General features: G+C 42.5%; 1 protein-coding gene across 3 annotated transcripts in view; it reads left to right on the forward strand.

The window, feature by feature from the left end:
- The window catches only part of LOC149315532 (peroxidasin homolog), a 64,590-nt gene extending 39,811 nt beyond the window's left edge, over nucleotides 1-24,779 (forward strand). The window contains exons 11-23 of one of the 3 annotated variants that reach the window (XM_089513606.1): nucleotides 1,136-1,252; nucleotides 3,054-3,212; nucleotides 3,338-3,450; nucleotides 5,489-5,645; nucleotides 6,977-7,085; nucleotides 8,826-8,983; nucleotides 10,043-11,546; nucleotides 13,067-13,201; nucleotides 14,633-14,841; nucleotides 16,091-16,205; nucleotides 16,699-16,792; nucleotides 18,699-18,810; nucleotides 20,514-24,779. In XM_089513606.1, coding sequence (XP_089369732.1) covers nucleotides 1,136-1,252; nucleotides 3,054-3,212; nucleotides 3,338-3,450; nucleotides 5,489-5,645; nucleotides 6,977-7,085; nucleotides 8,826-8,983; nucleotides 10,043-11,546; nucleotides 13,067-13,201; nucleotides 14,633-14,841; nucleotides 16,091-16,205; nucleotides 16,699-16,792; nucleotides 18,699-18,797 — 2,969 coding nt within the window. In that variant the 3' untranslated portion in view covers nucleotides 18,798-18,810; nucleotides 20,514-24,779. The remainder of the gene's footprint in view (nucleotides 1-1,135; nucleotides 1,253-3,053; nucleotides 3,213-3,337; nucleotides 3,451-5,488; nucleotides 5,646-6,976; nucleotides 7,086-8,825; nucleotides 8,984-10,042; nucleotides 11,547-13,066; nucleotides 13,202-14,632; nucleotides 14,842-16,090; nucleotides 16,206-16,698; nucleotides 16,793-18,698; nucleotides 18,811-20,513) is intronic. The other 2 variants (XM_089513607.1, XM_089513608.1) reach the window with 2 other exon arrangements.
- The last annotated feature ends 1,493 nt before the right edge of the window (nucleotides 24,780-26,272 follow it).

The following is a 26,272-nucleotide window of genomic DNA, read 5'->3' on the forward strand; positions in this document are numbered from 1 at the left end:
CTCTCACAACAGAAAGCTCCATTTATTATTTGGAGCTTCCTAGAAAAGCATTTTCAGTCCACATGGGTCTCTCCAACCAGCAGGGAAGGGATGAATGAAGCTAGGTTGGCAATTTTGCCAGTAAACATTCAGATTTCAAAATGTTATAGTCACAGATCTCTTGTGTCTCTTTGCTTATTATTGGCTCTGGAAACCTTGATTGCTGCCACACTGCAGAAGTAAAGCAGTTTGATACCACTTTAATGTCTGTGGCTCACTGCTCTGGGATTCTGGGATTTGTAGTTTGATGGGGTATTCTGACAGGGAAGGCTAAATATCTCACAAAACTGCAAACTCCAGAATTCCATAGTCATGGCAGTTAAAGTGGTGTCAAACTGCTTCATTTCTGCAGTGTAGTAACAGCCAAAGATGGACATTCCTTCTTTTTAAGAGAGAGTATTCCAGGTCCTTGTATTCCAGGTTAAAGGATCCATGTTCCACCTTCCCATTTGTCCTCTCTCAAATACCTGTTATAAATTAAAGGATGTTACTTATGCATTCAGTAGAGGCTGAATTAGCCACTCAGCTGCTGCTCAATAAAGTACTTTGCTTTATTGAGTGTGTTAAAGCATCTGTTCAGTCGGCCCTCCTTATCCAGAGATTTTTCATCCACAGATTCAAGCGTCCACGGCTTGAAAATATTTTTTAAAAGTATAAATTCCAAATAGCAAACCTTGATTTTGCCATTTTATATAAAGGACACCATTTTGCTCTGCCATTCTATTTAATAGGACTTGAGCATCCATGGATTTTGTTATCCACGGGGGGAACCAAACCCCAGCGGATAACAAGGACCAACCGTATGGTGCGTTTTGCATATGCAACTTTACAAAGCTGTTTATAAAATTTTAAAGCCGTATCAGAGTGAAAAAGATCAGTGCAACACAGCCAAAGAAGACTGCAACAGGGAAGAATTTAAAATTTCAGATAAAGCCATCAGTTGAAGTTTGTGTGGGTGAGCGTATTAAAAAAAAGGTTATGCTGGAACGAACTGCTGCAGTTTTAACATATCCTCTTAAAAAGGGTGTCTGAGGAAAGCAATTGTGGTCAGACTGATTTATCTTCTGGTCTCTGCCCTGTTTTTTTCCGTCTTCAGCTACTCCAAAATTTTTGGTCCTCCCAACTGATCAGACCGTAACAGAAGGTCAAAGTGTGGATTTCCCATGCTCTGCAGAAGGCCATCCTCTCCCTGTAATTGCCTGGACAAGAGCAGGTATTTTGAGGGCAGTGCCTTCTTCTGTGAGTATACAGTCGTCCCACCTGATTCACGGTCTTGCCATTCGCGTCCCTCGATCTTTCACAGACTGTAAGCCGGGAGAAACATAATGATGCTCACGCCTGGGAGCGCAGTTCAATTGTAATCAGTGGGGCTCCAATATTGGCAATTTCCCCATCTTAGAAAAGGTACTGCAACACCCAGGGGTATGGTCCAAAACTTTCCCAAGCTCCACATAGAGGTATACAACTGTGACCACTCCTGATAAACAAATTGTATCATTGAGATTTTTGCTATCATTAGGAAATATTTAACCTCCTGCAGGAGAACAGAGGGAATTCGAAACAGCTCCATTGTGCAGATTGCATGCTCTGTATTCAAAATACAAGAAGGGCAACTCAGGCTCCTCAAATTATAAATACCAAAGTAGTTACTGAAGCTTAATTGGGTTTTTTTCTCCTCTGGAAGGATTAGTATTTGGCTTTAAGCCTGCAGAAGATCTGAATTGGGGTTAAAGGGATGATGTGAAAAAGTCCTGAAAGGTTAAAAAAAAATCCTCAAAGCCAGCTATAGACTCACTGAAACCCAGAAAAGTTTAGCAATGCCTCTCATTCCTCTTCTTGGCTTTGACACCACTCTGGAAGCTCACTTGTTCACACTTGAATGACTGGGGATTAAGTGTCTAATCATTTCTGTGTGGCACAGTGGTGTTTGTACAAGAAACATTTTGCAGGGTTTGAGGTTCCTGTTGCTATTTTTCTGGGGTCTGTATTCTCACTTCAGTTTACCCCTGGAATACGTGCCTGCCAAGCTAATGTTTCCAGTGGTCTTCTGAATTCCTGCTAAGACCTCCCTGGCCGACCAAGGGTTTTCTTGGCAAGATTTATTCAGAGGAGATTTGCCATCACCTTCCTCTTAGGCTGAGAGTGTGTGATTTGTCCATAGGCACCCAGTAGGGTTCCATGGCTAAGTGATGATTCAAACCTAGTCTCCCAAAATCCTAGTCTAATACTCAGATGAATATACTGTATCTGCTCTTACTGCTTTATCACACTGGCGGGCAAACAGGATTTAAACGAGAGTTAAACTAGAGAAAACCAGGAAATGCCTGAAGTTTATAACACATTTCCTGGTTTTCTCTAGTTTAACTCTCGTTTAAATCCCATTTGCCCACTAGTGTGATAAAGCAGTTAGACTTTATTTCTTTTCTCCTTTCTGAGAGCTCATTTCCACTGTTTCCTCTGTAATGGCTCGGCCACTGGCAAGAACAGCTTTAAGCCAAAATGTGCTGGTTCTTTTGATCCCACTTATTTTGTCTTTGGAATGCAATCCTCAGGAACATTTCTGAACCTGAATATGGTCCTCGATGTGAAAGAGGTTTCCTGTCCTTTATTGTTAAGTGCCTTCCAATCTACTAATGACAATTCTACCATAGGATTTTCTTGGCAGGATTTATTCAGAGTAGGCTTGCCACTGCCTTCCACTAAGGCCAAGAAATTGTGGCTTGCCCAAGATTGTTCAGTGGGTTTCCATGACTGAGTGAGGATTCATACACTGGACTCCCAGAATCCTAGTCCAACACTCAGACCTCTATACCATGCTGGCTTACTAGGCATCCATAGTTTCTTAAAAGAATAATTGCTGTTTTTTCCTCACCATCCTGTTGTAAAGAAGTAGCCACCCATAGACACCTCCTTACATTTGGGGGTTAATGGGAAAGAATAGGAAGAATTGGTAAAGTTTTATTTGGTAAAATACATTTTCCTCAGCCTGCTTAACATGCTGCTGTTCTCATTAGGTGGTCCATTGCCAAGCGATCGAAGACACAGTATCCTTGCAACTGGTACCCTGCGAGTTGTCCGGGTTGCCCTTCATGACCAAGGCCAGTATGAATGTCATGCCATCAGTGCTATTGGTGTTCGGAGCTTGCCGGTGCAGCTATGGGTGACTCCACGAGGTATTTTTCCATCATTCCCCTTGGTATCTCTTGTCCCTTGAAACCTTCTCCCCATCCTTCAAGTTGTTCCAGGTTAAAGGGGTACTAATACATATTCCACTCTGTTTTTGTTCACTCTTAAACAGTTATTCCAGTCTTCCTTCATCCTCCACAAGATATGGTTGCAGAAACTGGGCAAGACATTGAGATCCCCTGTGCTGCCCAGGGGGATCCACAGCCTACCATAACATGGGCCAAGGTCTGAGTGTTTGCTATCTAATTTGTTGGTGAGCATGCCCTCCAACATTTCACAGATGAAACCTGGGCCATGCGCAGCCAAGTAATATCAGAATGTGGTCAAGAGGGCAAAAATAATGAGGAAGGTCACACAAACAAGGAGAGGCTGCAGCAGTTTGCTTGTGTCTGATCCTGCTGGGAAGGGCAAGATTCTGCCACTTCCGCTTCCTCTTGCATGGAAGAATGAAATAAACAAAGAATTACATGCCTATTAAGAATATGCATGGGTAAATAGGAAATAAACAATCCTGTGGACAGGGACGTAGCCAAGGGGGGGGGGGTTCTTGGGGTCCAGACCCCCCCCCCTTTCCGTTAGATAAACTGAATGGTGTGTGCTGCCGCGCCGCTGCACCCAAGCCCCATTATAATTGTGGCACTTAGTCTAGACCCCCCCCCCCTTCCCAAAATCCTGGCTACTTCCCTGCTGTGGATCAAATAATATATTTTGTATATAGCTTGAGGTGATTTTTCCATCGTGGCCTCCTGAATGTTCCAGTGTGGTTACTGACATCTAGTGGTTTGAAATGCAAAAAACAACACAATGTCTTTTGGCACCCTGAAGATTAACATGTTTCACATTTACATGTGAACGTTGACATTTGCATGTGAAAGGGATGGGGAGCCTGTGTCCTTCCAGATACTATTGGACAGTCACATCCATCAGCCTTAGCCAGCACAGACTATAGTGAAGGATGATGAGAGCTGCAGTTCAACATCTGCTGAGGCCACAATCTTTGGCAAATGTATCTGTGGACAGCAGTGCACATCATCAGATTAGTATATGCATGCTTGGATGGGGGAATGGGTAGGGGATGTTATTTGTGGGATAAAAGGAGAAAGAAATGCAAAAAGTACAAATATTGATTGTTATTCAAATCTGTTATTTATGCAATCCCACAACCTGTATCCTGAAGTGAGCACCATCCATTCTACGACTTTAGCTCTCCATGTAGACTGAAAATGTACCCTCCAACTGTCGATTTGGCAGGGACAATACCGATTCATCCTCTGTCATCCCACTTTTTCAGCTGCTTTAAAAATGTTCCAGTTCCTCACTTCTTCCTTTGTCCTCAGTTTACTTCAGTTGCTGCAAACTGAGTTTAAAGTGCAAAAGTAGTTTGCGCTCCATTAAAGGGGGAAGAGGAGAGGAGAAGCCAAAATCTTGTCCTGTCCAGTAGACTCAGACAAAAGGAAACTGCTGCAGTCTTTCCTAGCTTCTGTATTCTTCCTTATTAATAACTTTGGTCATCATGATCGCACTCTGATGGTGCTTAGCCACATGTGTCCAGGTTTTTATCTGTGATACGTTAAAGGGTAAGCAACATCTCATTCTGTCATGTGTGCAGACAAGGCCTCTATATCCAAGAAGAGAAGAGCTGTTGTTGTTGTTGTTGTTGTTGTTGTTGTTGTTGTTAACTTCCCCTGAGTCGACTTTGACTCATGGTGATCCTGTGAATGAGACATCTCCAAAATCCCCTGTCCTCAACCTCTCTGCTCAGGTCCTGCAGGCCTAGGCCTATGGTTTCACTGATCAAGTCTAACCATCTTGCATGTGATGTTCCTATCTTTCTACTGCCCTCCACCTTTCCTAGCAGCATTGCCTTTTTTCATGAATCATTTTTCTTTGTGATGTGGCCAAAGCACAATAGTCTAAATTTAATCATTCTGGCTTCCAGAGATAGTTCAAGCTTGATCTGTTCTAGGACTGATTTTTTTTGTCCTTTTGGCCATCCGTAGTATCCTCAGCATTCTTGCCTGAAGCATATGTCAATGAGTTGATTTTCTTTCTATCAGCTTTCTTCACTGTCCTGCTCATGCATCTGTAGATGGTGATAAGGAATACAATGGCTTGTATTAGTGTTCAGAGTTATAAGTTTATTCTTTATGATCTGTCCAGTTCTTTCATAGCTGCCCTTTCTATTCCTAGTCTTCTTCTGATTTCTTAGCTGCAATATCCATTCTGATCAATATTTGAACCATAGCCTTTCTTTCTCCAACAGGAAGGCATTCAGATCACAGAGAGTGGGAAGTTCCACATCAGCCGAGAAGGGACCCTGTCTGTCAGAGACCTGGGAACAGCTGATCAAGGGAAATATGAATGTGTAGCCAGGAATACTTTTGGGTTCACTTCCAGCACCATGCAGCTGACAGTCATTGGTAAGATAAGTTTCAGTTTCCATTTGTAGCAATAGTTGGTGGAATTCATTGATGGAGTTGGCATTTATCTGCCTCTGCACCCAGTGGGTGCTGCAGCTTAGAGGTCTAGGGGAGAGGTGAGCAACTGCAGTGCTTGTTTTTTTGCCCTTTGGACCATCAAGGGCCTGCCCAAACTTCCAAAAATTCAGGAACTGAGCAAGGCTGCATCTGCAATGCAGTTTGACACTGCATTAATGGCTCAATGGCATGGCTCAATGCTGTGAGATCCTGGGATTTGTAGTTTGTTGTGGCACCAAAACTAAGAGAAAACTAATTCTCTCAAAAAACTACAAATCCCAGTATTACATAGCATTGAGCTGTGACAGTTAAATCGGTGTCAAACTGCATTATTCCTGCAGTGCAGATGCAGTCCTAGTAACTTTCTGGATTTGAAAAAAAATGTATTTCTTTGATTTTAAACCTGACATGGACAACTGGTTTCCTCTGTAGGCCTTCTCAAAATGTCGACCACGATGTCACCATTTTGAGAGGCGCAATGAGAGGAAATGGAGATATTTTGGTGTAATGAAGAGTTCTAAAGGGTTGTGTGGGTGGGATAAGGGTGCATTTTGGAATTTTCTGCACATTTTTGAGGCAAAAAAAAATGCTCAAAAGTCACACCAATGTTTTTAAAGCCCAGAAGCCCTACACAGCCTGTGGGCCACACTCTGCCAACCCATGTTAAAAAGTGCAGGGGAGCAGGTATCCTATTGAAATGGTGGATTGCTTATCTTAGGAACCTTAGTATTTTCTCCTAGTACACTCCCCAACCTACAATCCCTAAAATTCTGAATACCTCACTACACCATAAATCTCAGCTTTCCACAAGATGTAGTTGTGGCAGTTAAAGGGGTATCAAAGTTCTATAGCTGTGTAATGCAGATATACTCTTATTAGGGAATTTATGGCAAGAGAAAAGAGACCTTAGGGGAAATGTAGGCACATGTAACCCTTCCTAAGTTTTCTCTCTTTTTCTTGGAGGTTGTGTAAAGTGCAAGTGCAGACAGAGTAAGAAAGAAAGTGGCACCAAGTGCTATGGTGCACAATTATACAGCTTTAAAATGTGTAGGCATAAAACAAAAAGACAAGATTTATTTCTTAATTTTTTCTCATTTAGATAATATGAGCAAATGAACTTGGAAAAACTCCCTTGCCCAGAACACCTAAGTGTAGTGGTTCTAACACAGGACTTTGTCTATGAGCTGTTTTAGGGAGAAGAAGGTGAAATGGACACTCCTTTAATTCTAACTTTCTTTCTTTCTTTCTTTTACTTTGTCATGGGTAAAATAAAGCCACAAATGTTGGCAGAACTGGTGATACTTTTGTAGCCACCTCAATCCAGGAAGCCATCAGCAGTGTGGACCATGCAATCAATTCTACACGCACCGAACTGTTTAGCAAGTAAGGCCAGAATCCTGTTGATGCATTGTGTCTTCATAAGTGGTCTTATGGCCCCATACAGACAGGCCAAAAGCTGCTTTGGGTCACTTTGGAGATATGCTGTTTAAATTATGCATGCACACTAAGAGTCTGGGAGCTGCGCCAAAGCCACGATCCTAAGGACTGGAGCGCAGCTTTGGCATGCACCTCCAACGTGACCCGCAGCAGTTTTATTTTGGCCTGTCTGTATGGGGCTTTATGTCTTTGGGAATTAGAATTAGGATTGCTCAATTGCACAACATTAGTATCACGTAGAGAACTGCTGTTATATAGGAAAGCCAGTATGATGCCCAATGCCCAATGGAAGAGATGCACAATGCATCAGGTTAGGGTTGCCATATCCCTCCTGGGGGCGGGACTTTCCCGGTTTGGGGCGTGGCCACACGGTCCCGCCCCGGTTTGGCCCCGCCCCCGGGACCCCCCCCCCCCAACCGACACCAGGCAGGGAAAAGAGCCTCGCCTCAGCAAGGCTCATTCCCTGCTTGGCCTCCTCTGCCAGCCAGGGAGGCGGCCTGGGAGGGCCAGGGGAAAGGGTCTCGCCTCGGCAAGGCCCTTTTCCCCTCCCTTGCTGCTTTCCCTGCTGGCCACGGAGGCTTCAAGGCAGGGACGAAGGGTCTCACCTCGGGGAGACCCTTTTCTCCCTGCCTTGAAGCTTCCTCCTCTGGCCAGGGAGGCTTCAAGGCAGGGAGGAAGGGTCTCTCCGTGAGGGGAGACCCTTTCCTCCCTGCCTTGAAGCTTCCTCCGCCGGCCAGGGAGGCTTCAAGGCAGGGGAAAGAGCCTTTCTTCTTCTTTCTCCTCCTCCTCTTCTTCTGTCTCCTCTCCTCTTCCTCTTTTTCCTCTTCTTCCTCCTCTTTTTCCTCTTCTTCCTCCTCCTCCTCTTCTTCTCCACCTCTTCTTCTCCACCTCATCCTTCTCCTCTTCCTCCCCTTTTTCTTCCTCTACTTCCTCTTCTTCCTCCTCCTCCTTTACCCCTCCTCCTCCTCCTCTTCTTCCTCCTTTTCTTCTTCTCCGCTTCCTCCTCCTCTGCTTCTTCCACTCTTCCTCCTCTTCTGGTTTTTGGCCAGAAAGGGAAGCACATTTCTGCCATCTGTCTAGGAATAATGCCAAATGTCCTTCATTTTCATCATGCCTAAGAAACATGCATTTATATGAAATTTTTTTAAAAAACCATCAATTTTTGAGCGTCCTCCATTTTTTCAAAATGTGTCCTCCATTTGAAAATTTTGTCCTACATTTGTCCCACATTTGTCCCAGTTTGGAGGTCCTGACTTATGGCAACCCTACATCAGGTGCATCCCGATGCGCATCACATTGGTACCAGTGTGCACTGGGTACCAATGAGCATTGAGCACTCTTTCTGGTGTCCCATTATGCATCTTTACAATTCAGTAACTGGTTTTCTTAGCACCTCTGCTACTCAGTTAGGCATAAGCAAAGTTACATTATATGAAAGATGTAGGATTTCAGTGTAAGGCTGTTATGCCTTACACTGAAGTTGTGATTACCTGGCACCAGTGTAGGGAAAGGTATCCTTTGACCATCCCTGATTATGTGGAATGTCAGCCCCATGGGAGATGGATGCTGCCACCCAATCACCAACCAGCCAAGAGCTTAGATAAAGTTAACAACAGTACTGCCAAATATTAGACTTAGGGCAAGTTTGATACTACAGGCAACCTCACTTTTTTTCCCCCCAAACAGACGCCCCAAAACTCCTAATGAATTGCTGGCCCTTTTCCGTTATCCACGAGACCCATACACAATTGAGACGGCCCGGGCTGGAGAGATCTTTGAGAGGACTTTGCAGCTCATTCAGGAACATGTGCAACAGGGGCTGGTTGTGGACATGAATGGAACAGGTATGAAGCAGCAGCAGAGAGCAACTGGCATTCTTAGAGCCACCATGATGTCCTGGTTGAGAGACCTGGGTTCTAATTTCCCCTGAGCTATGAAAGTCATTGGGCCAATTCAGACCATGCACTTTCAGCCGATCTACCCAACGGGATTGTTGTCAAAAGTGGAGGGGACTCATCTCTACTGCCTTGAAACTCACTGGAGAAAAGAATGATATTAATGTGACTAATAAATGAAATAAGCAACAAGTCACCCTTTTTGCTTGATAGGGCAAGTGAGCAGAGCCCATTTGGCAAAATATTGCTTTTATGAGGGAGAAACATAGTTTGTGGTATTGGCTTTGGCTTTGCCTTTGCTATTTTTGCAAATTCATCTGAAGAAAATATGCAAACAGTTTTGTGTTTGTTTGTGGCCTTGATTATAAAAATATGTATATATTTCCCTAGAATTGGAATTTCTAAGAGGAACAGATTTGTTCTGGGCATGGAATGAGACCCAAAAATACAGGAGGCTAACAGGGGAAGAAGCTATGAGCTAAACAAAGTGTAGTGGATTACACACCCTGGCAGTGAAAATCCCAAGCAAACTCACAGTGCTCACTCTTTTGTCTTAAAAAGATACTGTGTTTCTTCAGGTTGCGTGTTCACTTATGGTGACACTGTGATTTTGCCAGTTCCCTCCTCTAAAATATAGTCGACAGGACCTGGTGTTCACTGGTGGTCTCCCATCCAACTATTGACCAGGGCTGCCCTTGCTTAGCTTCTAAGATCATATATTTAGGCCCTCAAAAAGATGCTACTCATATGTATGAGTATACATTTAGGTTCTTCCTCAAAGGGGCTAAAAGGGGACTTTTTTGCCCTTGACAGTAGGCTTTTAGGAGAAACACTGATATGTTATGGGCAAGTATGAGACCCCCAAAACATGGAAACTAATAATCTCACCTGAGTGTGGCATCTGGAGAGAGAAAGGGAAGAGAGGGAAATTATATATTGAATATATTGAGTTTCATATTGAATGTTTATTTTGACTGTAATACATCAGTAATAATAGTCATTTTGCAGGTTACCGCTACAATGATCTGGTCTCCCCTCACTACCTCAACATGATTGCCAACCTGTCCGGCTGTTCTGCCCACCGCCGCACACCCAACTGCTCCAATATCTGCTTTCATAAGAAGTACCGGACCCACGACGGCTCATGTAATAACCTCCAGCATCCCATGTGGGGGGCGTCCCTTACGGCTTTCCAACGCCTGCTCAAGCCAGCCTACCAGAATGGCTTCAACCTCCCCAGAGGCTTCTCTTTGGTGGAAGACTCCAGAGAGCTTCCCCTTCCTTTGCCTCGCTTGGTTTCCACTGCCATGATTGGCACGGAGACCATTACGCCTGATGACCAGTTTACCCACATGCTTATGCAGTGGGGCCAGTTCCTGGATCATGATCTTGACCAGACGGTGGCTGCCATCAGCATGGCCCGGTTCTCAGATGGAGAGTCTTGCAGCCAGGTTTGTACCAATGACCCTCCTTGCTTCTCCATTATGATCCCGGCGAATGACCCACGGGTGAAGATTGGGCGCTGCATGTTCTTTGTCCGCTCCAGTCCTGTATGCGGCAGTGGGATGACCTCTCTGCTGATGAACTCCGTCTATGCCCGAGAGCAAATCAACCACCTTACCTCTTTCATTGATGCCTCCAATGTCTACGGCAGCACGGAACATGAGTCCCTGGAACTCAGGGACCTCACAAACCAGAGGGGGCTCCTGAAGGAAGGCCAAGTGGTTCCAAGCTCTGACAAACCCCTCCTTCCCTTTGCAGTGGGACCCCCAACTGAGTGCATGCGGGACGAGACTGAAAGCCCTGTGCCGTGTTTCTTGGCAGGTGACCACCGGGCCAATGAACAGCTGGCCCTGACCTCCATGCACACCCTGTGGTTCCGTGAGCACAACCGTGTGGCCCGCAAGCTTCTGGCCCTTAATCCTCACTGGGATGGGAACACTGTGTACCATGAAGCTCGCAAGATCGTAGGGGCCCAGATGCAGCACATTACTTACTCCCATTGGCTACCCAAGATACTTGGGGAAGCTGGGATGAAAGCCTTAGGAGAGTATAAAGGTTATGGGCCCAACACCAACCCAGGCATCCTGAATGCCTTTGCCACTGCCGCTTTCCGCTTTGGCCACACACTCATCAATCCTCTTCTCTACCGGCTCAATGAAACATTCCAGCCCATCCAACAAGGCCATGTCCCACTCCATAAAGCCTTCTTCTCTCCATTCAGGATCATCCAAGAGGGGGGCATTGACCCTCTGCTCCGTGGGCTCTTTGGGGTCCATGGGAAAATGCGGGTCCCTTCTGAACTCTTGAACATGGAGCTGACAGAAAAGCTTTTCTCCATGGCCCACTCCGTTTCACTGGACCTTGCAGCCATCAACATCCAGCGGGGGCGCGATCACGGCATCCCACCATACAATGATTTCCGGGTCTTCTGCAACCTCACATCTGCTCAGGAGTTTGATGACCTCAAGAATGAGATTAAGAACCTGGAGATCAGGGAAAAGCTCAGGAGGTAGGGCAACCTGGCTAAAAGATGTCAAGGAGGTCAACTGTAATTGTAACCTCCCCTCTTTATGTTTATGACTCTTGTTTAGCAGTACAAATCCAGACATCCTAATTTACAGCAGGGCTCTGGAGCTAAACATAGGAAAGTGGATAAAACCATAGGTGGGAAAAACATGGTGCTTTATCCTCCTGCTCAGCACATAAGCCCTGATGGCTTTCATGTCACTGAACTGGTGTGAATCTGCTACTGGTTTTAGATTCTGAGCTCTACCTCCAAAGTAGGCTCAGCACCTTCAATAGAACTTTAAATTAAATTAAAACCGAGGAAGGATTCACAATCCCACCAACATAGTAGCCACCTACCATCACTTACCAGCAACTGGGCTGGCTGTTGCCTCCAACAGCAATAGTGAGCAAATGGGGATTGCAATGAATTGTTGCAACTTGGAGTGCCACTACTCAGGTCTCCAACCACTCTGCTCCATCTCCCCTCCCCAATTTTCCATTTCCAACATGAACAACTGGGTTGCATTTTCTGGCCCACTGAACACACACAGCCCCCGCTGGCTTTTCTGCTTCCCATTTTTTGGTTTGAATCATATGCTATGACAAACAGATGTCTTGCACTATTTGAGAGAGCATCACATTTAAATACAAGCTAACCATTTAGTCTGCTTTGACCTTTAAATGCTGCAGGGGCTTTGAATAATACATTAAATGTCCACTCCAAAATTGACATGCTATAGATATTTGCTTTTTTTATTGCTGAAAGTGTCAAAACAGGTGAGACATTTTAAAACTGCTGTGAGGGACTGCCAATTCTAAGCAGAGCAGTATGGCTGGTGGAGGAGTTTCTATGGGCTTTCCCCTAACACACTATTTATCTGATTTACATTTCGTTATTAACTCTCATAAATAAATAAATAAATAAATAAATAAATAAATAAATAATAAAATGCCTGTATCTTCCTTCCTCCATCAAATGGGACTCATATACGATTTGGGTCCTTTTGGATTACACCTTCCACAATCCCTTGCCATTAGCCATACTGGCTAAGACTTCTAGAAAATAAAGTCCAAAACTTCTGGAAGCCCTAATTCCCCAAACTTTTACATAAACTAATTACCAATCAGTGCAAATAAATTCTGATAGAACTACCAGGAAGATACATTGGGAAGTGAAATGAGGCTTGTTGACTTTCAGGACAAAGGCAAAATTTTATCTAACATTTTTATAACAATTAGGGATTTACATTAGGAACCGAACACAGGATGGGATTTGATGGAAGAATGGTTAAACCTTTTAATTTGGAGTGTTGCTGCTTGCATCATGTTGGATCTATGGTGTATGTCATGCCTATTTCAGCTCCTACAAGCTAGACCTTCTGAATTAGAGACATCAGTACAGCTATCAGAATTACCATTCTCTGCGGAGTTTAAAATCATGATGCAAACAAGGCTCTTTGATAGATGAAACACAGCAGATCCTTGCTGTATCATCTAATCTCATTTTCCTTTCCCTTGCAGTTTATATGGAATTACAAAGAATATTGACCTGTTTCCTGCACTGATGGTGGAAGATCTTGTCCCAGGGACCAGAGTGGGGCCAACTCTCATGTGCTTATTCGTGACCCAGTTTGGAAGACTCCGGGATGGGGACAGGTAATTTAGCATTTTGACTCACATAACCAAAGCTCTTCACCAGTCCATGTAAGAAAGTTGTTCCTTCAATTAAGAAGACATATCTTCCAGCAGTCCCTCTTTGGCAGGAACAGTCCCAATTCATCTTCTGTTATCCCACTTTTCCAGCTGCTTTTAAAATGTCCAAGTTTCTTCTACTACTTCCAACATTCTCCCTTTGCCATTAGCTTGCTTCAGTTGCTGTAGTTCACATTGCATTCAGTTAACTAGAGTAGGGGAAAGCAGATGAGGGGTTGGAGTCTTGCCTTTTGCAGTAAGCTCAGGAAAAAGCAAACTGCTAGAGCCAATCCTAGCTTGTATGCTTGTCCTCATTAATAGCTTTTGCCATTTATACCATAATGTGATGTTGCTTGACCACACATAACCTGGTTTTCATGTATGAAATGTTGGAAGGTATGAAAAGACATTAAAGACTTGACCATCTTTGCGTGGTGCCTGGGTAAACTGCCCTGTGTTTCACGGATGGGGGAAAACAGGTTTTTTTTTTAAAAAAAAATACATGGTTTATTTTTTTGGTTTACACCAGGTTATTTATTTATTTATTTATTTATTTATTTATTTATTTATTTTGCAACAATGTATAGTACTGCACCAACACAGGACTAAATCAGAAAATTAGGTAGCAAAATGCAGTTCAGAAACTTCAATAATAGCTCTTTTAAAGCAAGTTGTTTGGGTTGAAGTTATGTTAATTGAAGGATTGGTTTCTGGATGGCATTTCACGCACTATAAAACAAAGTGATTAAAAAGAAGCAACTGAAACTGGATAGTGGTCTAACAATAAACAGCTGCCAATAAACTATTAAAGTTAAAATCTTTAAATTCAAACAGTCGTTGTTTCAGTAACAGGGTTGGAAAATAGTAATAATAGCCAGACTTTTTTTTTAAAAAAAATACATGAATGGAAAAAGGAGTGATTTTTTTTAAAGAAGTCATTTGAACCCTTCCTGTGCTCCATCTCTGATGTCTTCAAGCTGAAATGAGATAGGGCCTGATCAATAGAAGCAACCCATCTTTAAGATCATTATGGCATTTAATGAAGACCTTCTTTATTCTTCCAGGCATTTTACAATCTTTTCTGACTGAGTGCTTTTAAACCTTACCACCCCTTTATCTTGCTGTTGGATTTGCTTTTGAGTTCATTTGCTATAGTGTGTTTGGTGTTTGTTTGGTTTTTGTTTTGTATTTTTTTTAATTCTTTGCTCCTGATTTTATCTTGGATTTATTACATGGAGTCTTTAGTTCTTATTTTATTAGCTGGAGATTATATTTATGACATCTTCCACAATGCCGAGAGAGACCCCGGTATCATGCAATCTCAATGGCCTTTCATCATTGTTTTGCTGCTAGCTGGTCAATTGCTGATGGTCTTGCTTGCCAATTTCCCACCAGGTTTTGGTATGAGAATCCAGGTGTGTTCACCCCGGCTCAGCTCACACAGATAAGACAGGCGTCGCTTGCCCGTGTTATCTGCGACAACAGTGACCACATCCAACAGCTCCAGAAGGATGTATTCCAGGTTGCCTCCTATCCACAGGGCATGGTGAGCTGTGACAATATCCCTGAAGTGGATCTACGCATGTGGCAGGACTGCTGTGAAGGTAATGGCTGAGATGAGAACATCATGGGGATCAGACTGTAGCTCAGTGTTACGGCACTAGCTTTGTAAGCAAAAAGGCCCCCAGTTCAGTCTTCAGCATTTCCAGGCAGAAATGCTGGCTGGGAGACTCCTGTTTCAAGCATTAGAGAGTTGCTACTAGCCAGTGCCAACAGTACTAGCCTAGGTGGACCAACAGACTTGCTGAGAATAAGGGTAGAAGCACAAGAATGCAGAAATATCTTAAATTTCCAATTAAATAAGCAGAACACAGAATTGTTTCATCTTTAGTGCTCGGTGGCAGAGCACTTAAGAGAGCCAGTGTGGTGTAATGGTTTGAGTGTTGGACTGCGTCTCTGGAGACCAGGGTTCAATTCCCCACTTGGCCCCAGAAACCCACAGACTTAGGGTGACCTTAAGCCAACCTGTTCATTGGGTTTTCTGGGCAAGATTTGTTCAGAGGAGGTTTGTCATTGCCTTCTGAGGCTGAGAGCATGTGACTTGCACAAGGTCACCCAGTGGGTGATGCAATGCCATGCTTTTTTTTTATTAAGCCAAAAAGCATCAAGTAAAACATATTTTTTTACTTCTAATAACAAATGGAAAACAGGCAATAGTCCCTAAAAAAATCTCTAGTTTGTTCGATCCAGCTAATTTGTTATATGTGTTTTAATGAGTTTTAATTGGTTTTTATATTGAATGATTGTTTAGAATGTTTTTAGAATTGTTGTATTGTTTTTAAGTGGTACGTGTGGGTTTTTCTATTGTCGGGTTATGGGCTTTCACTTTGTATTGTCTTTTGATGTTAAATTTTGTAAACCGCTATGATCTCTAAGGAATAGTGGTCTAGAAATAAACTTTCATTCATTCATTCATTCATAGTTGCTAAAATCTTAAAACCCCCCCCCCCCATTTCTCACCAACTGATGTGACTTTTATAGTATAACAAGATTCCATTGCCTTTTAAATACATATAATGAAAAATCATCTGCATTCATCGAATGTAACCCAGTCATTTAGACAGCAGCAACATCCTGTTTTCTGGTTGAAAGCTTTGGAGCACAACCAGCTGTGTAGCCACCTCTTCACAGTTACAGCAGTTGGTTCCCACTTTAACTGCCATTGCTCCATCTATGGAATCCTGGGATTTTGCAGACAAATAGAAAGCTAGTGTGGTAACAGTGGGGAGATACGTTCAGAAATCCCACCATTGACCCCAAACTATGCTTTTTCCTCTCCCCCTCCTTCCCAAGACTGCAGGACAAGGGGGCAGTTCAGGGCACTCTCACAACATTTCCGAAGCAAGAGATCTTCTGGGTTCAGCTATCCAGAAGAAAACCCCTCCAACGACAAGCCTGGTGATACAAGGTACCATGTCCTAATCAACTTCTTTTCCCTTCACAAAAGGTGATGTTACTTCCAAATCAATGCTAGGAATGTCAAGATAAGGAGGGCTCTTTTATATATGTGTGTGTGGTGGACTTGTAAGAAGATCTGTATGTTAATTCAAAAAAATTAAAAGTAGATTTGTAATCTTACCAGAAATATTTTGGTTGGATATTATGGATAAAGAACTGGAATGTAAATATGGATTACTTCTTTGATATATGACAACAGCAGCAAGAATATTGTTTGCTCAAACTTGGGAATGGATGGAAGCATCAATGATGAAAGAATGAATTGTTAAGGTCAGTGAGTTGGCCAAAATGGCCAAATTAACTTGGGTTCAAAAGATAAGCCAATGTAAGATACATAAAGACTGGAAACCGTTTACGAATTTTTTGAGCATAGCATTACAGGCCACTCACTTGAAAGACACCTCAAATGAACTCCCCTAACTCTTTTTCACTTATTCTTGCAGGATGGAGGGACTATCTCAAAACTACTCCCCAGAAGAGGATGTTGAAGCTTTAGTAAAAGACCTAGAAAAAACTATCTCCTCTCTTCGGAAGCAGGTAGATTTTCCATTTTGAGAGATATCTGAGATAAGAATATAGCATCATCTAATCACAGGTCTGCAAAGTCTTGAAATATTGGCATTGCCCAGTCTAGACCTATTCCACACTTTCTTGCTATTAAAATCCAAACAATGGCATACCTAATATATTTGACACACAGTGCAGGTAATTTTTTAATACTTCCCCTCTCTTCAACAGCCTTTTCCAGGTCTGGCAGAGCTGCTGGCTGGACAGGAAAGAAAGGCAACTCACTTTCCCGCCTTGCCAGCAGGCCGCCTAAACCCATAAGGTAGCCCCTTCCCATCAGTGGCTGCTGGTGGGAATGGGTGCTATTGCCACCCTGAAGCCTTTCTGATGGCCAGGTGGGAAAGGTAGGAGACTCACTTTCCCTCTTGACCAACAGACCAGCTAAACTGGAAAGGCAGCCCCTTCCCACCAATTCACCTGTTGACACCCCATCTGAGGTGTTATTTGGGCCGCATTCCCACTTACAAATAAATCGCTTTGCGATCCGAATCGATGGATCAGTTCAGCAGCAGAGCGTGGTTCACACTACATTTGCCTCAATCGCATTTTCTTGCTGCAAAATAAAATAACCCACTTAAGGTTCACACTGATGAATAGACCTGCTCCAGCTGGTCAAAGGGCAAATTTCAATAGATTCCGATCCGCATCTGGTTCACACTTGCGCGAAATCGATTTATCCAAAAAGACAAGGAAAAAATCAGTGTCAAAATGACACAGGTTAAATGGGTCTAGCACGTGGCCTCCCTCTCCTAATCACTTCAGTGATTTGGTTTAAGTGCAAACCATGGTCATTTAAAATGGCTCAAACCGATTTGCGATCTGGTTTAAAGGGTGGTGGGAATGTGATGGAAATGGTGAATCCACTTTTGGGCTTATAGGATCTTTGAATGAGCAATTCAGAATGCCAAAAGGCTTGGAAACCTTGGATAGTCCATTTAATGTTTGGACTGGAACTGGAGGAGATTCACCAACCCACTGAACACAAATCACCAATTGGCACTGTGTGGTACTCATGGCAATGGACAAACACTGGGAAGAGTGAGCTCTTGCATCCAGCAAGCTTCTTGTGCTCTGAAAACTCCATGATCACTGCACACAAAATATACCCCACTCTCACTGTCACATCTACTTTGGCTAGAAAGGTTTCCATTTCATCTTCTTGAAATGACATCCTTCCTGGAACTCTCTGGCTGAAAGGGAGACATCACATTCTCCCTGTTGGAACTGCACCACATCTCTCATCCCAGCTGCAAGATCTACAACATGGCCATAAACTGACCTATGAAGTGCAGGACAGCAGGGAAGCTTCTAGCTTTGTTTCTGTAGCTGAACACACATTAACAAGGCATACTCCAGTATTTCTCAGGGGTCTTCTTGAGGTTTTGGAGGATGACATCATTGTTGTACATCCAAGAACATAACTAGATAGTTCACCACTGCTGCCAACTGTCCACTGGCCATACTGGCAGTGATGCAGCAAGTAAAAGGTAGGTTTGCAGAAGTGGTTGATCATTACATGTAGTTAGTAGAGAAGTCCAACCCCTAAACCAACCTAAAAACTGACTTATGCAGGTGGAAATTGGGTGGTGATCTCTCCATCTTTGGAGGTCTTTAAATAGAGGTTGGATGGACATTTTTCAGAAGTGCTTTAGTTCTTTTTTTTTTTTATGGCAGGGGTTAAATTTTATGGCAGGGGTTGCATTAGATGGTCTCTAAGATTCTAAGTTGGACTGAACACCTGCATAAGTTAGGGATGCCAGCCCCTATTTCTAGATGATATTTTCTAGATGAAATATACTGGTATTAATCGATGTGCCTCGGTTGTATCCTGTCCTCAGATGCAGTGCCCATTTATGAATGACCCCTTTGCTTTTAGGTGAGTGGCTTGGAAAGAGAGATGAAAAGGCATCAGAGAAGGACTGCAGCTAAATATGGTCATCAGCAGAAGACTGGAGAAAACAGGAGCAAAAGATGACCCACTTTGCATGGTGAGAGGACAAACTACACTGAATGTGTGCATGACTGTTGAATATTCCCAGCAGCAGACTGAATATTCAAGAGTAACTGTTATCTTTGCTGCTGTTAATTGTTGTCAAATCATCTTTGACTCATGGTGACCTTATGAATGAAACATCTCCAACAGCCCTGCTCAGGTCCTGCAAACTCAGGTCCCTGGTTTCCTTGAGTGAGTGCATCCACCTGTAATGCTGCCTTCTTTTTCTTTTCCTACTGCCTTCTATCTTATCAAACATTATTGTCTTTCTATTAAGTCACATCTTCTCATGATATGTCCACAGTATGACAGTCTCAATTTAGTCTAGGGAGAGTTCAGGCTTGATTTGCTGTTGGACCCATTTACTGTCACCTGCACTACCAAACTTGAGCTCCACTTCTTCATGGATTTGTCCTGGGAGGCAAATAGGAGCAGGGGACCCCTGGAGAATCTTCATGGCAAGAGTGATGGTTAAATGGAGAAAAGCCACAACAAAGGAGGACCACCCATAATAGAAAAGGCACAAAACAAATATAAGTCCGGACAACAAGGGTTCCTCCAGAAAGGTCTAAAAAAGCATGAGTTCTTATGATGTAGCTCCTGTTGGATTCTGCCAGGTTTTTAAGGTTGTTGTCACCTCTGCCTCTATTTGTTTCATTTTTGTTAGGGTCTGTTTGTAGTAGATTTGGAGCTCTTCCAAATGTATTTTAAAACAAGGGCACAGTGTGTTGAGGAGGACATCCTTTGGCTTGTAAATCATATTTGGTCCTCTATGATTCTTTTTTTTTTAATTTAGAGTTATGGTGCTATATGGCAAAAGTGACTGATCTCGTCCCACTTCAAGGTCAGTTCTGCCACTGCCCTTCGGACTAAACAATCCTAAAACATTTATGCCTAGAGTTATGTTTGATCCTTGGAAGTCTTGGCCATAGCTGTTTGGACAGATCAAGGGACAAAGAAGCAGGGAGGCATGTAATGTGTTGGTTTCACTCTTCCAGCCACCCTTCTCCTGGGTGGGGCAGGTGACAGTGGGCGATACATATCCTCTTTTTTTTTATTTTGCATTAAAGTAAAACCATGTGAGAAGCACTTTAGCACTTTACTTCTAAAGGCCTTTAAAATACTAAATGGGGCATTGCAGAGCAAAAGAGGCAGGAATGGTATCTGGGGTCAAAATGATAAGGGGATTAGGCACATGTACATAAAGCAGTCAAAACACGCATGACAAACATGTCCAACATCGACCCAGAAATGAAGTAAATGAATGTATTAATGAATGAGCCAGTTTGGTGTAGTGGTCTGCGTGTTGGAGTAGAATTCTGAAAGAAAATAAGTCAGTGGGAGAGGCGAGAAATATTATTGTTGTTGTTGTTGTTGTTGTTGTTAGGTTGAAGACACATAACAACTAAACATAATATAATATATTGGATTTCCCCACCCTGCCCCGTAAATTTAACTGAAAACTTAATCGCTTAGAAAACTTAGAGACAGGTAAGACTGGAATTCAGGCTTCCTGCCTGACCTTTGGTTTCTCAACTGGGACATTTCTGGTTATGGGCTTTGACACAGTTGTGTACCCAGGGGTTATTTTTTCCCCATGCTGCCATAATTGGGCACTTCTTAGACCATTGTGCACAAACTGGTCTGATTGAAAAATTCTTCCTTAACTTTCCATTCTCTGTTTCATCCTCCTCAAAGGTTTTTTCAGGCAAATGCCAGCAGGTTACATTTAATGTCCCTCCTCCTCAAAGAAGAGCCTGATTTACTTCAAGGTGATCCTGTAGCATCCACATCATGATCCAGACTCCACTAAATCTTGGATATGCTGCTGTAGTCCACTATACTTCACAGAATCCTTCACCCACTGAAGTAATAGAACACAAACGTCTCAGAGTCCTAGACTTATTTTCTAGGAATGGTTTACTCTGCTCTCCTCTGCTATCTTGTTTTCAGAACCTTCATAGTGATTTTCTTCCCTTCCATGGAAAGTCGGCCTTCCCACAGTACTTGTCTCAGAACAGTGGCCACTATTTCAGAATAAGCCTCTCACTTCTGGAAGATCTCCATTATTATCATCTCCCTCTTTGGCAAACCACCTTCGCCAACTCAGCCTTTGGCAGACACTGCTGAAATATGCCATCTCTGAAAGTCAAAGCCTCACCGGAGCCCCAAGCAAAGCCAATATTTGCTGCATCTTCCAAATCAGCAAGCAATTGAATCAAAGGAAACTCTGATAGGCATGTATAAGTCAACAGGCCAAGGCCCAATGACTGTGGCATGTAAGAAGGGACACATCTGTTGGAACTGGCCCCTGCCATACCTAGTGTGCAGATGTCTGTCTTGAAAAACAAAGCCAGAAATGAAGATTGACTGAGTTTTCCCTTAGGCCACTACGCTTCATCAGTCATCATTCTGAAGTTATGGGAAACTTGAAATAAACACCTGGCAGGGTGGACCCACTTTTCGCTATTCTGAGCTGACAGTGACTTTCCTTTCTTTTTGAAACTATATTTTTCCAATTGGTTCTGTTCTTTCCACATTAGATATTTCCTACCACCATGATTCTGGGCAGCTTTTATAACACAATGCAGGGAAAACAACTTGTTGCAGTGATCTACTGGACAATGAGCCAAGATCCCATTAAGAAATAGCATCTCCAAAGGCTGTTCTTGGAAACACAGATCCGATTTGGACCAACAGATCTCTTTTCTACCCCAGACCCAACCAATCTCACCCTGTGTTTCCCTACTCACATGCAAATTGATTAGAAGGCCAAAGAAGAAAGCACTTAGAGGCAAGCAGAGATTTTCTTTTTGCTCCCTTAGGGAATAGTTAGCTTCTTCTACATTGCACTGATAGCCAATGTGCAAGGATGGGAAGCTCTGCTAACAACACATCAAATATGAGTTACAAGACAGGGTTGCGCTGCTGAAGCTGTAGTGGTTTACTGCAAAGTATCCTGTGAACTATAGTTCTGCAAGGGAGTTGTGTTTCTCTAAGCATAATTTCAAAATTAGTTTCCATGAACATTGCAGAGAAACCATAACCATTACAACTAGTTAATGCTTTTAGAATTAATTCTGGGCCAAGTATTGCATGATTTGCCTTTGATGTTGTTTCAAAGGCAAATTGTGCAGTACTTGGCCCAGAGTTAATTCTGACGTCCTCTGTATTGTCTATATCTACTAGTTTTACTCTGCAGCTTCAGCAGCAAATGTACCTCCACTATTCTGAGTCTGATTTATGGTGCTCTTTCTATTTTGAGGTGCTTTTACAAGAAATTAAAAATAATAGTGTTACATTGTGTCTCATACCAGTTTACTATGGTCCAGGTAATTTTTATGTGCCTTTGATTCTAGATATAAGGGAATCCAAAACATAGGTGCTAATTTCTCATATTTTCTGATTATCTTTTCATCCCTTCCTACCCACTATACATATTCTTCCCATGTTCCATCTCCTGTAATGCAAGAGTTTGCAAACTGAAAGGTGCTTCTTCTTTTGCATCCTAGTAGAATTTTTAGAAAGGAGCTGGGCTGCAGAGAATCCTCACATGAGCTGGAATTAACCTTCCAGAACCAAAAGATCAACCCAAAGGATAAAGTGGGTGACAGTAGTTTCTTGGCAAACCAGGCTCAGGTCTACTAACGGGCAAAGTGGACGTTTTGCCAATTTTAAGCAACATTACTAAATGAATCTTCAGTTGCTTGCAAACTAGTTCAGTTTAGTCAGTAACTGAAGTGCCATTTTTTAAATGGAAAATACAGATCATATTGTGGCAAAGTCATGGCAGTCCCGTGTTTGCTATCCTACTGTTTATATTCAGACTCGATTTGTGGGGTGCAGAGAATAAATGAAACAGCAGTACAGTCTGGCAACTGTGGACTGGCATGGTGTTTTAACGGTCCCTGCATCTATATAATTAGTAGATTCTTCCTCACAGCTTTTGCTCCTGCTGTTGCTTCCTATTCTGCACCGAGCAGTATAACACAATTTTGCAATGAAAAATGAAAAGGAATCAGTAATTAAAGTTCCTCCTCTGCAACTTATAGGACTTCGTGAGCAGCTGAGACTTTTTCAATAACATTTCTGCCATGCTGAAAAGGAAAAGACAACAGGTATCAAAGCTGATGGGAGGAATTAATTCAATCTGCAGAGGACCACTGTGGAACAGGGCCTGCTTCTGAATACACACTCACATTGCCATTGGATTATACTTCCAATTTCCCTTCTCTGATAACATCCTCTCTCTCTGAAGCATGAACTACGATTTCTGTATTTAGATTAACTGAGAAGGAAGGGAGGTGTCTTTTCTCACATATTCTGCCAATAGAAAAGTAAGGAGGATACATGACCAGAACTCTCCTTTAGCATATCCTCCAACCATTCCAATTTTACAAGAACTGTTCTGTTTAATCTTTTGTCTTCCTATTTTTAAACTGCTTTAAAAATGTCCATTTCTCCCCCCGTCTTCCCACTTTCCCCCTTTATCCTCAGCTTGCTTCAGTTGGTGCAAACGGAGTTCAAAGTGCAAAAGTAGTCTCAATTCAATTAATTTAGTGGGGAGAGAGGACAGGAAGGGGCAGAATCTTATCCTTCCATGTAGGTTCAGGCAAAAGCAAACTGCTTCGGCCTCCTAGTTTGTCCATACTTCCAAATGAATAACATTTGCCATCTTAACCACACTCTGATGGTACTTGGCCCCATATGTCCCAGTTTTCATCTGCTGGGTGGTATGCTTTAGCTCAGTGTGAATAAATGGAAGCAGTAAGCTAGTATGTCAGATATCCTCTAATATACTTTCATGCTCTTGCATGAAATTATATGGCCACAGAAGAGAAACTGCTGCTATCACCCTGTCCATACCAGTATTGACCTGAGCACATCATAATGCTCATAGATTTGTGAACAAAAATGTAAATAGCCTTGTACAGTTATCTTTGATTTTACATATATGTGAGAATTCTGCAACAGAGAGGAATTGCCTGGCACAAGAAATAGTATCTTCCTTTTGCATGAAGGAAGGCAAGGAGGACGGGTTTGAGAGCTTCTTTCATACAACCACAATTTTCTTCCTGTTGTGCCATACCATTGTTCCGTGTTTTCCACAGTCACTTGTTTTTGGGAAGCATGTGATGTCGTCAGTGTCAGACATGTACTAGAGGCTTCCTCCATCATCATCTCTCAAGAGGAACATCAACCAAGCCACTCAGGTGCGATTCTTCTCCAGGGAAGCGTGACCAGAAGTGATGTGTGTCACCTCCAGCCACCTCTTGGCTAAAAATTTGGGTGGGATGCCAAGACCTTTTGGGGTCAGTGGAAGTTCCTTACCTCTCTATTGACGTATGGGAAGAGTCATCTCCATTTTACTTCCTTCTCACTTAATCTACAGAGATAGTGAGTAGTGATTCAGGAGGAGTATGTATTCTGAAGCAGGCTCTGTTCCACGAACAGGCTACTTTTAACCTGTGGGCTGCCCAATTTCCACCTCTGTTTGCACATAATTATTTGTTGTTACGCACAGTTTTTTTAGTAGTGGATTTTGATCGTGTCTGTGTTTTGACATGAAGAGCCTGTAATGTAACTTTTCTGACTCAGTTGTGCAGCATGTCATTGAGTCCTTCATCCCATTTAGAAGTTTCTTTTAAGTACAATGCACCCTCCAGATCGCAGGGCTGGCGATCCATAACTGCCTATGGATCACAACTCCCCATATTACTGAGTGGCAGCAGGTGCATGTGCACTTGCTAAAGCATCCACACACACATCACCACCACTGAATAGTATAGAGGGCGAGCATCCACATTTTTTCCCATTTGGAGGAGGTGCTGGGACTGAACCCCCACAAATGGGAATGATCCACTGTACTAGTATTATGCTGTGGGGGAGGGAAGGAGGGACACTGGTGGTTGAGAAAAGATTAAACTTTGTCATTGTCAGAAATAAAACTATTTTTAAAATAAACTGATATGGTGTGTCTATGTGTGTACCTTTGGCACTTTTTAAATCATATTTCTTATTGAGGCAGCTCTTGAGTTAAATATAGAGTTTAATAACATCTTGGAATAAACTACTGTTGGCTTATGAATAGTTTAGCTCCAGAATTTGCAAAATATCAGTTAATCTTCATGTTTCATGTCCATGTGAATGGTGGAGTATCCTAAAATCTGAAATACTCTAAAATCCAAAATTGTCCACAGGAGTGGCTGAGGTAGCAACACCTTTGCTTTCTGATGGTTCAATGTCCACAAAGTTAGTTTCACACACAAAATTATTAAAAATATTGTGTATAAAATTGCCTTCAGGCTATGTATATAAAGTGTACAGTTGGACCTTCGCATCCTTGGAGGATCCATTTTGGACACCCCACCCCACTTCCGCAGATACACTTGGATGGAGACATACTGGATTGCAAAGGAAGTGTCTTTGTTGTGATGCAAATGGATGTTAAATTTCCTGGACTTTGAGAATCTCCCAGTTGCCACATAGTCAGAAGATGCCAGCCTGCAAGTTATGCCCCTCCATACCATCTTCATTAAGAAGAGAAACAGCAAAATGCAGGCCTATGACTATAATCTTCAATTTTTTTCCCTCCTGTTTGGTTTGTAACACCTTGCCTGATGAAGAAGCCAGGGATGCATCAAAAGCTTGCAACATGTATATTGTGTATTTTGGTTGGCCAATAAAAATAGCACTGTTTTGTGGATTTTTATTTATATTAAAAATAATATAAATAAAAAACTATATAAAGCCACCTTGGGTCCCTTTTGGGGAGAAAGGCGGCATAAAAATAAAATTAAATAAATTAAAATAAAATGGTACTGTCATGGAGATTTTTATTAAGATGCATGTAAGAATAGGGCACTAAAAATAGGGCACTAATGTACATTACAAAGAGCAGCATAGCAATTTTTATATGCATCTTTCAACAAAGAGGTTTCAACCATATTTCTTTAGCTGCTTGTACAATATATTTATAGCATGTCAGCCACTGCAATCATTTCCAATACTCAGAGAAAAGTATAAGGTACAGAGACCTATTATCAACTTACCTGATTTTTTTTTACCTGGAGAAATACGTGTTTAAAAGTTCCTGCACAACAAAATTTGCTAGCCCATTGAAAGCTGACATGGCAGGGGTGTTTGTATTTGGAAGTATGATCTAAGCACAAAGGCAGACAAAAATAATACATACTGTACAGGTTTAAATGGTCCCATTGCATATGTGCTAAAACTGCACCATGAGCTTTACAGTATTCAACAGCCTACAAAATCCATTATATAGTGTGACTGGGCTCAAAGTATGCAACCATGGCAATATATGGAATTTGTATAGCATAGTAATTTGTCTTTATACTTTATTTGTGGTCTTGCTGCATCTTATGTTTTACACATTACTCTGTAAAGGTGTGCAGAAGCGGAAGCATTAGAGACCACATAAAAACCACACAGATGAA

This window comes from Sceloporus occidentalis, unplaced genomic scaffold (genome assembly GCF_023333645.1).
Source record: "Sceloporus occidentalis isolate IW3139 unplaced genomic scaffold, rSceOcc1.0.p SCAF_3, whole genome shotgun sequence".
Taxonomy (NCBI): Eukaryota; Metazoa; Chordata; class Lepidosauria; order Squamata; family Phrynosomatidae; genus Sceloporus; species Sceloporus occidentalis.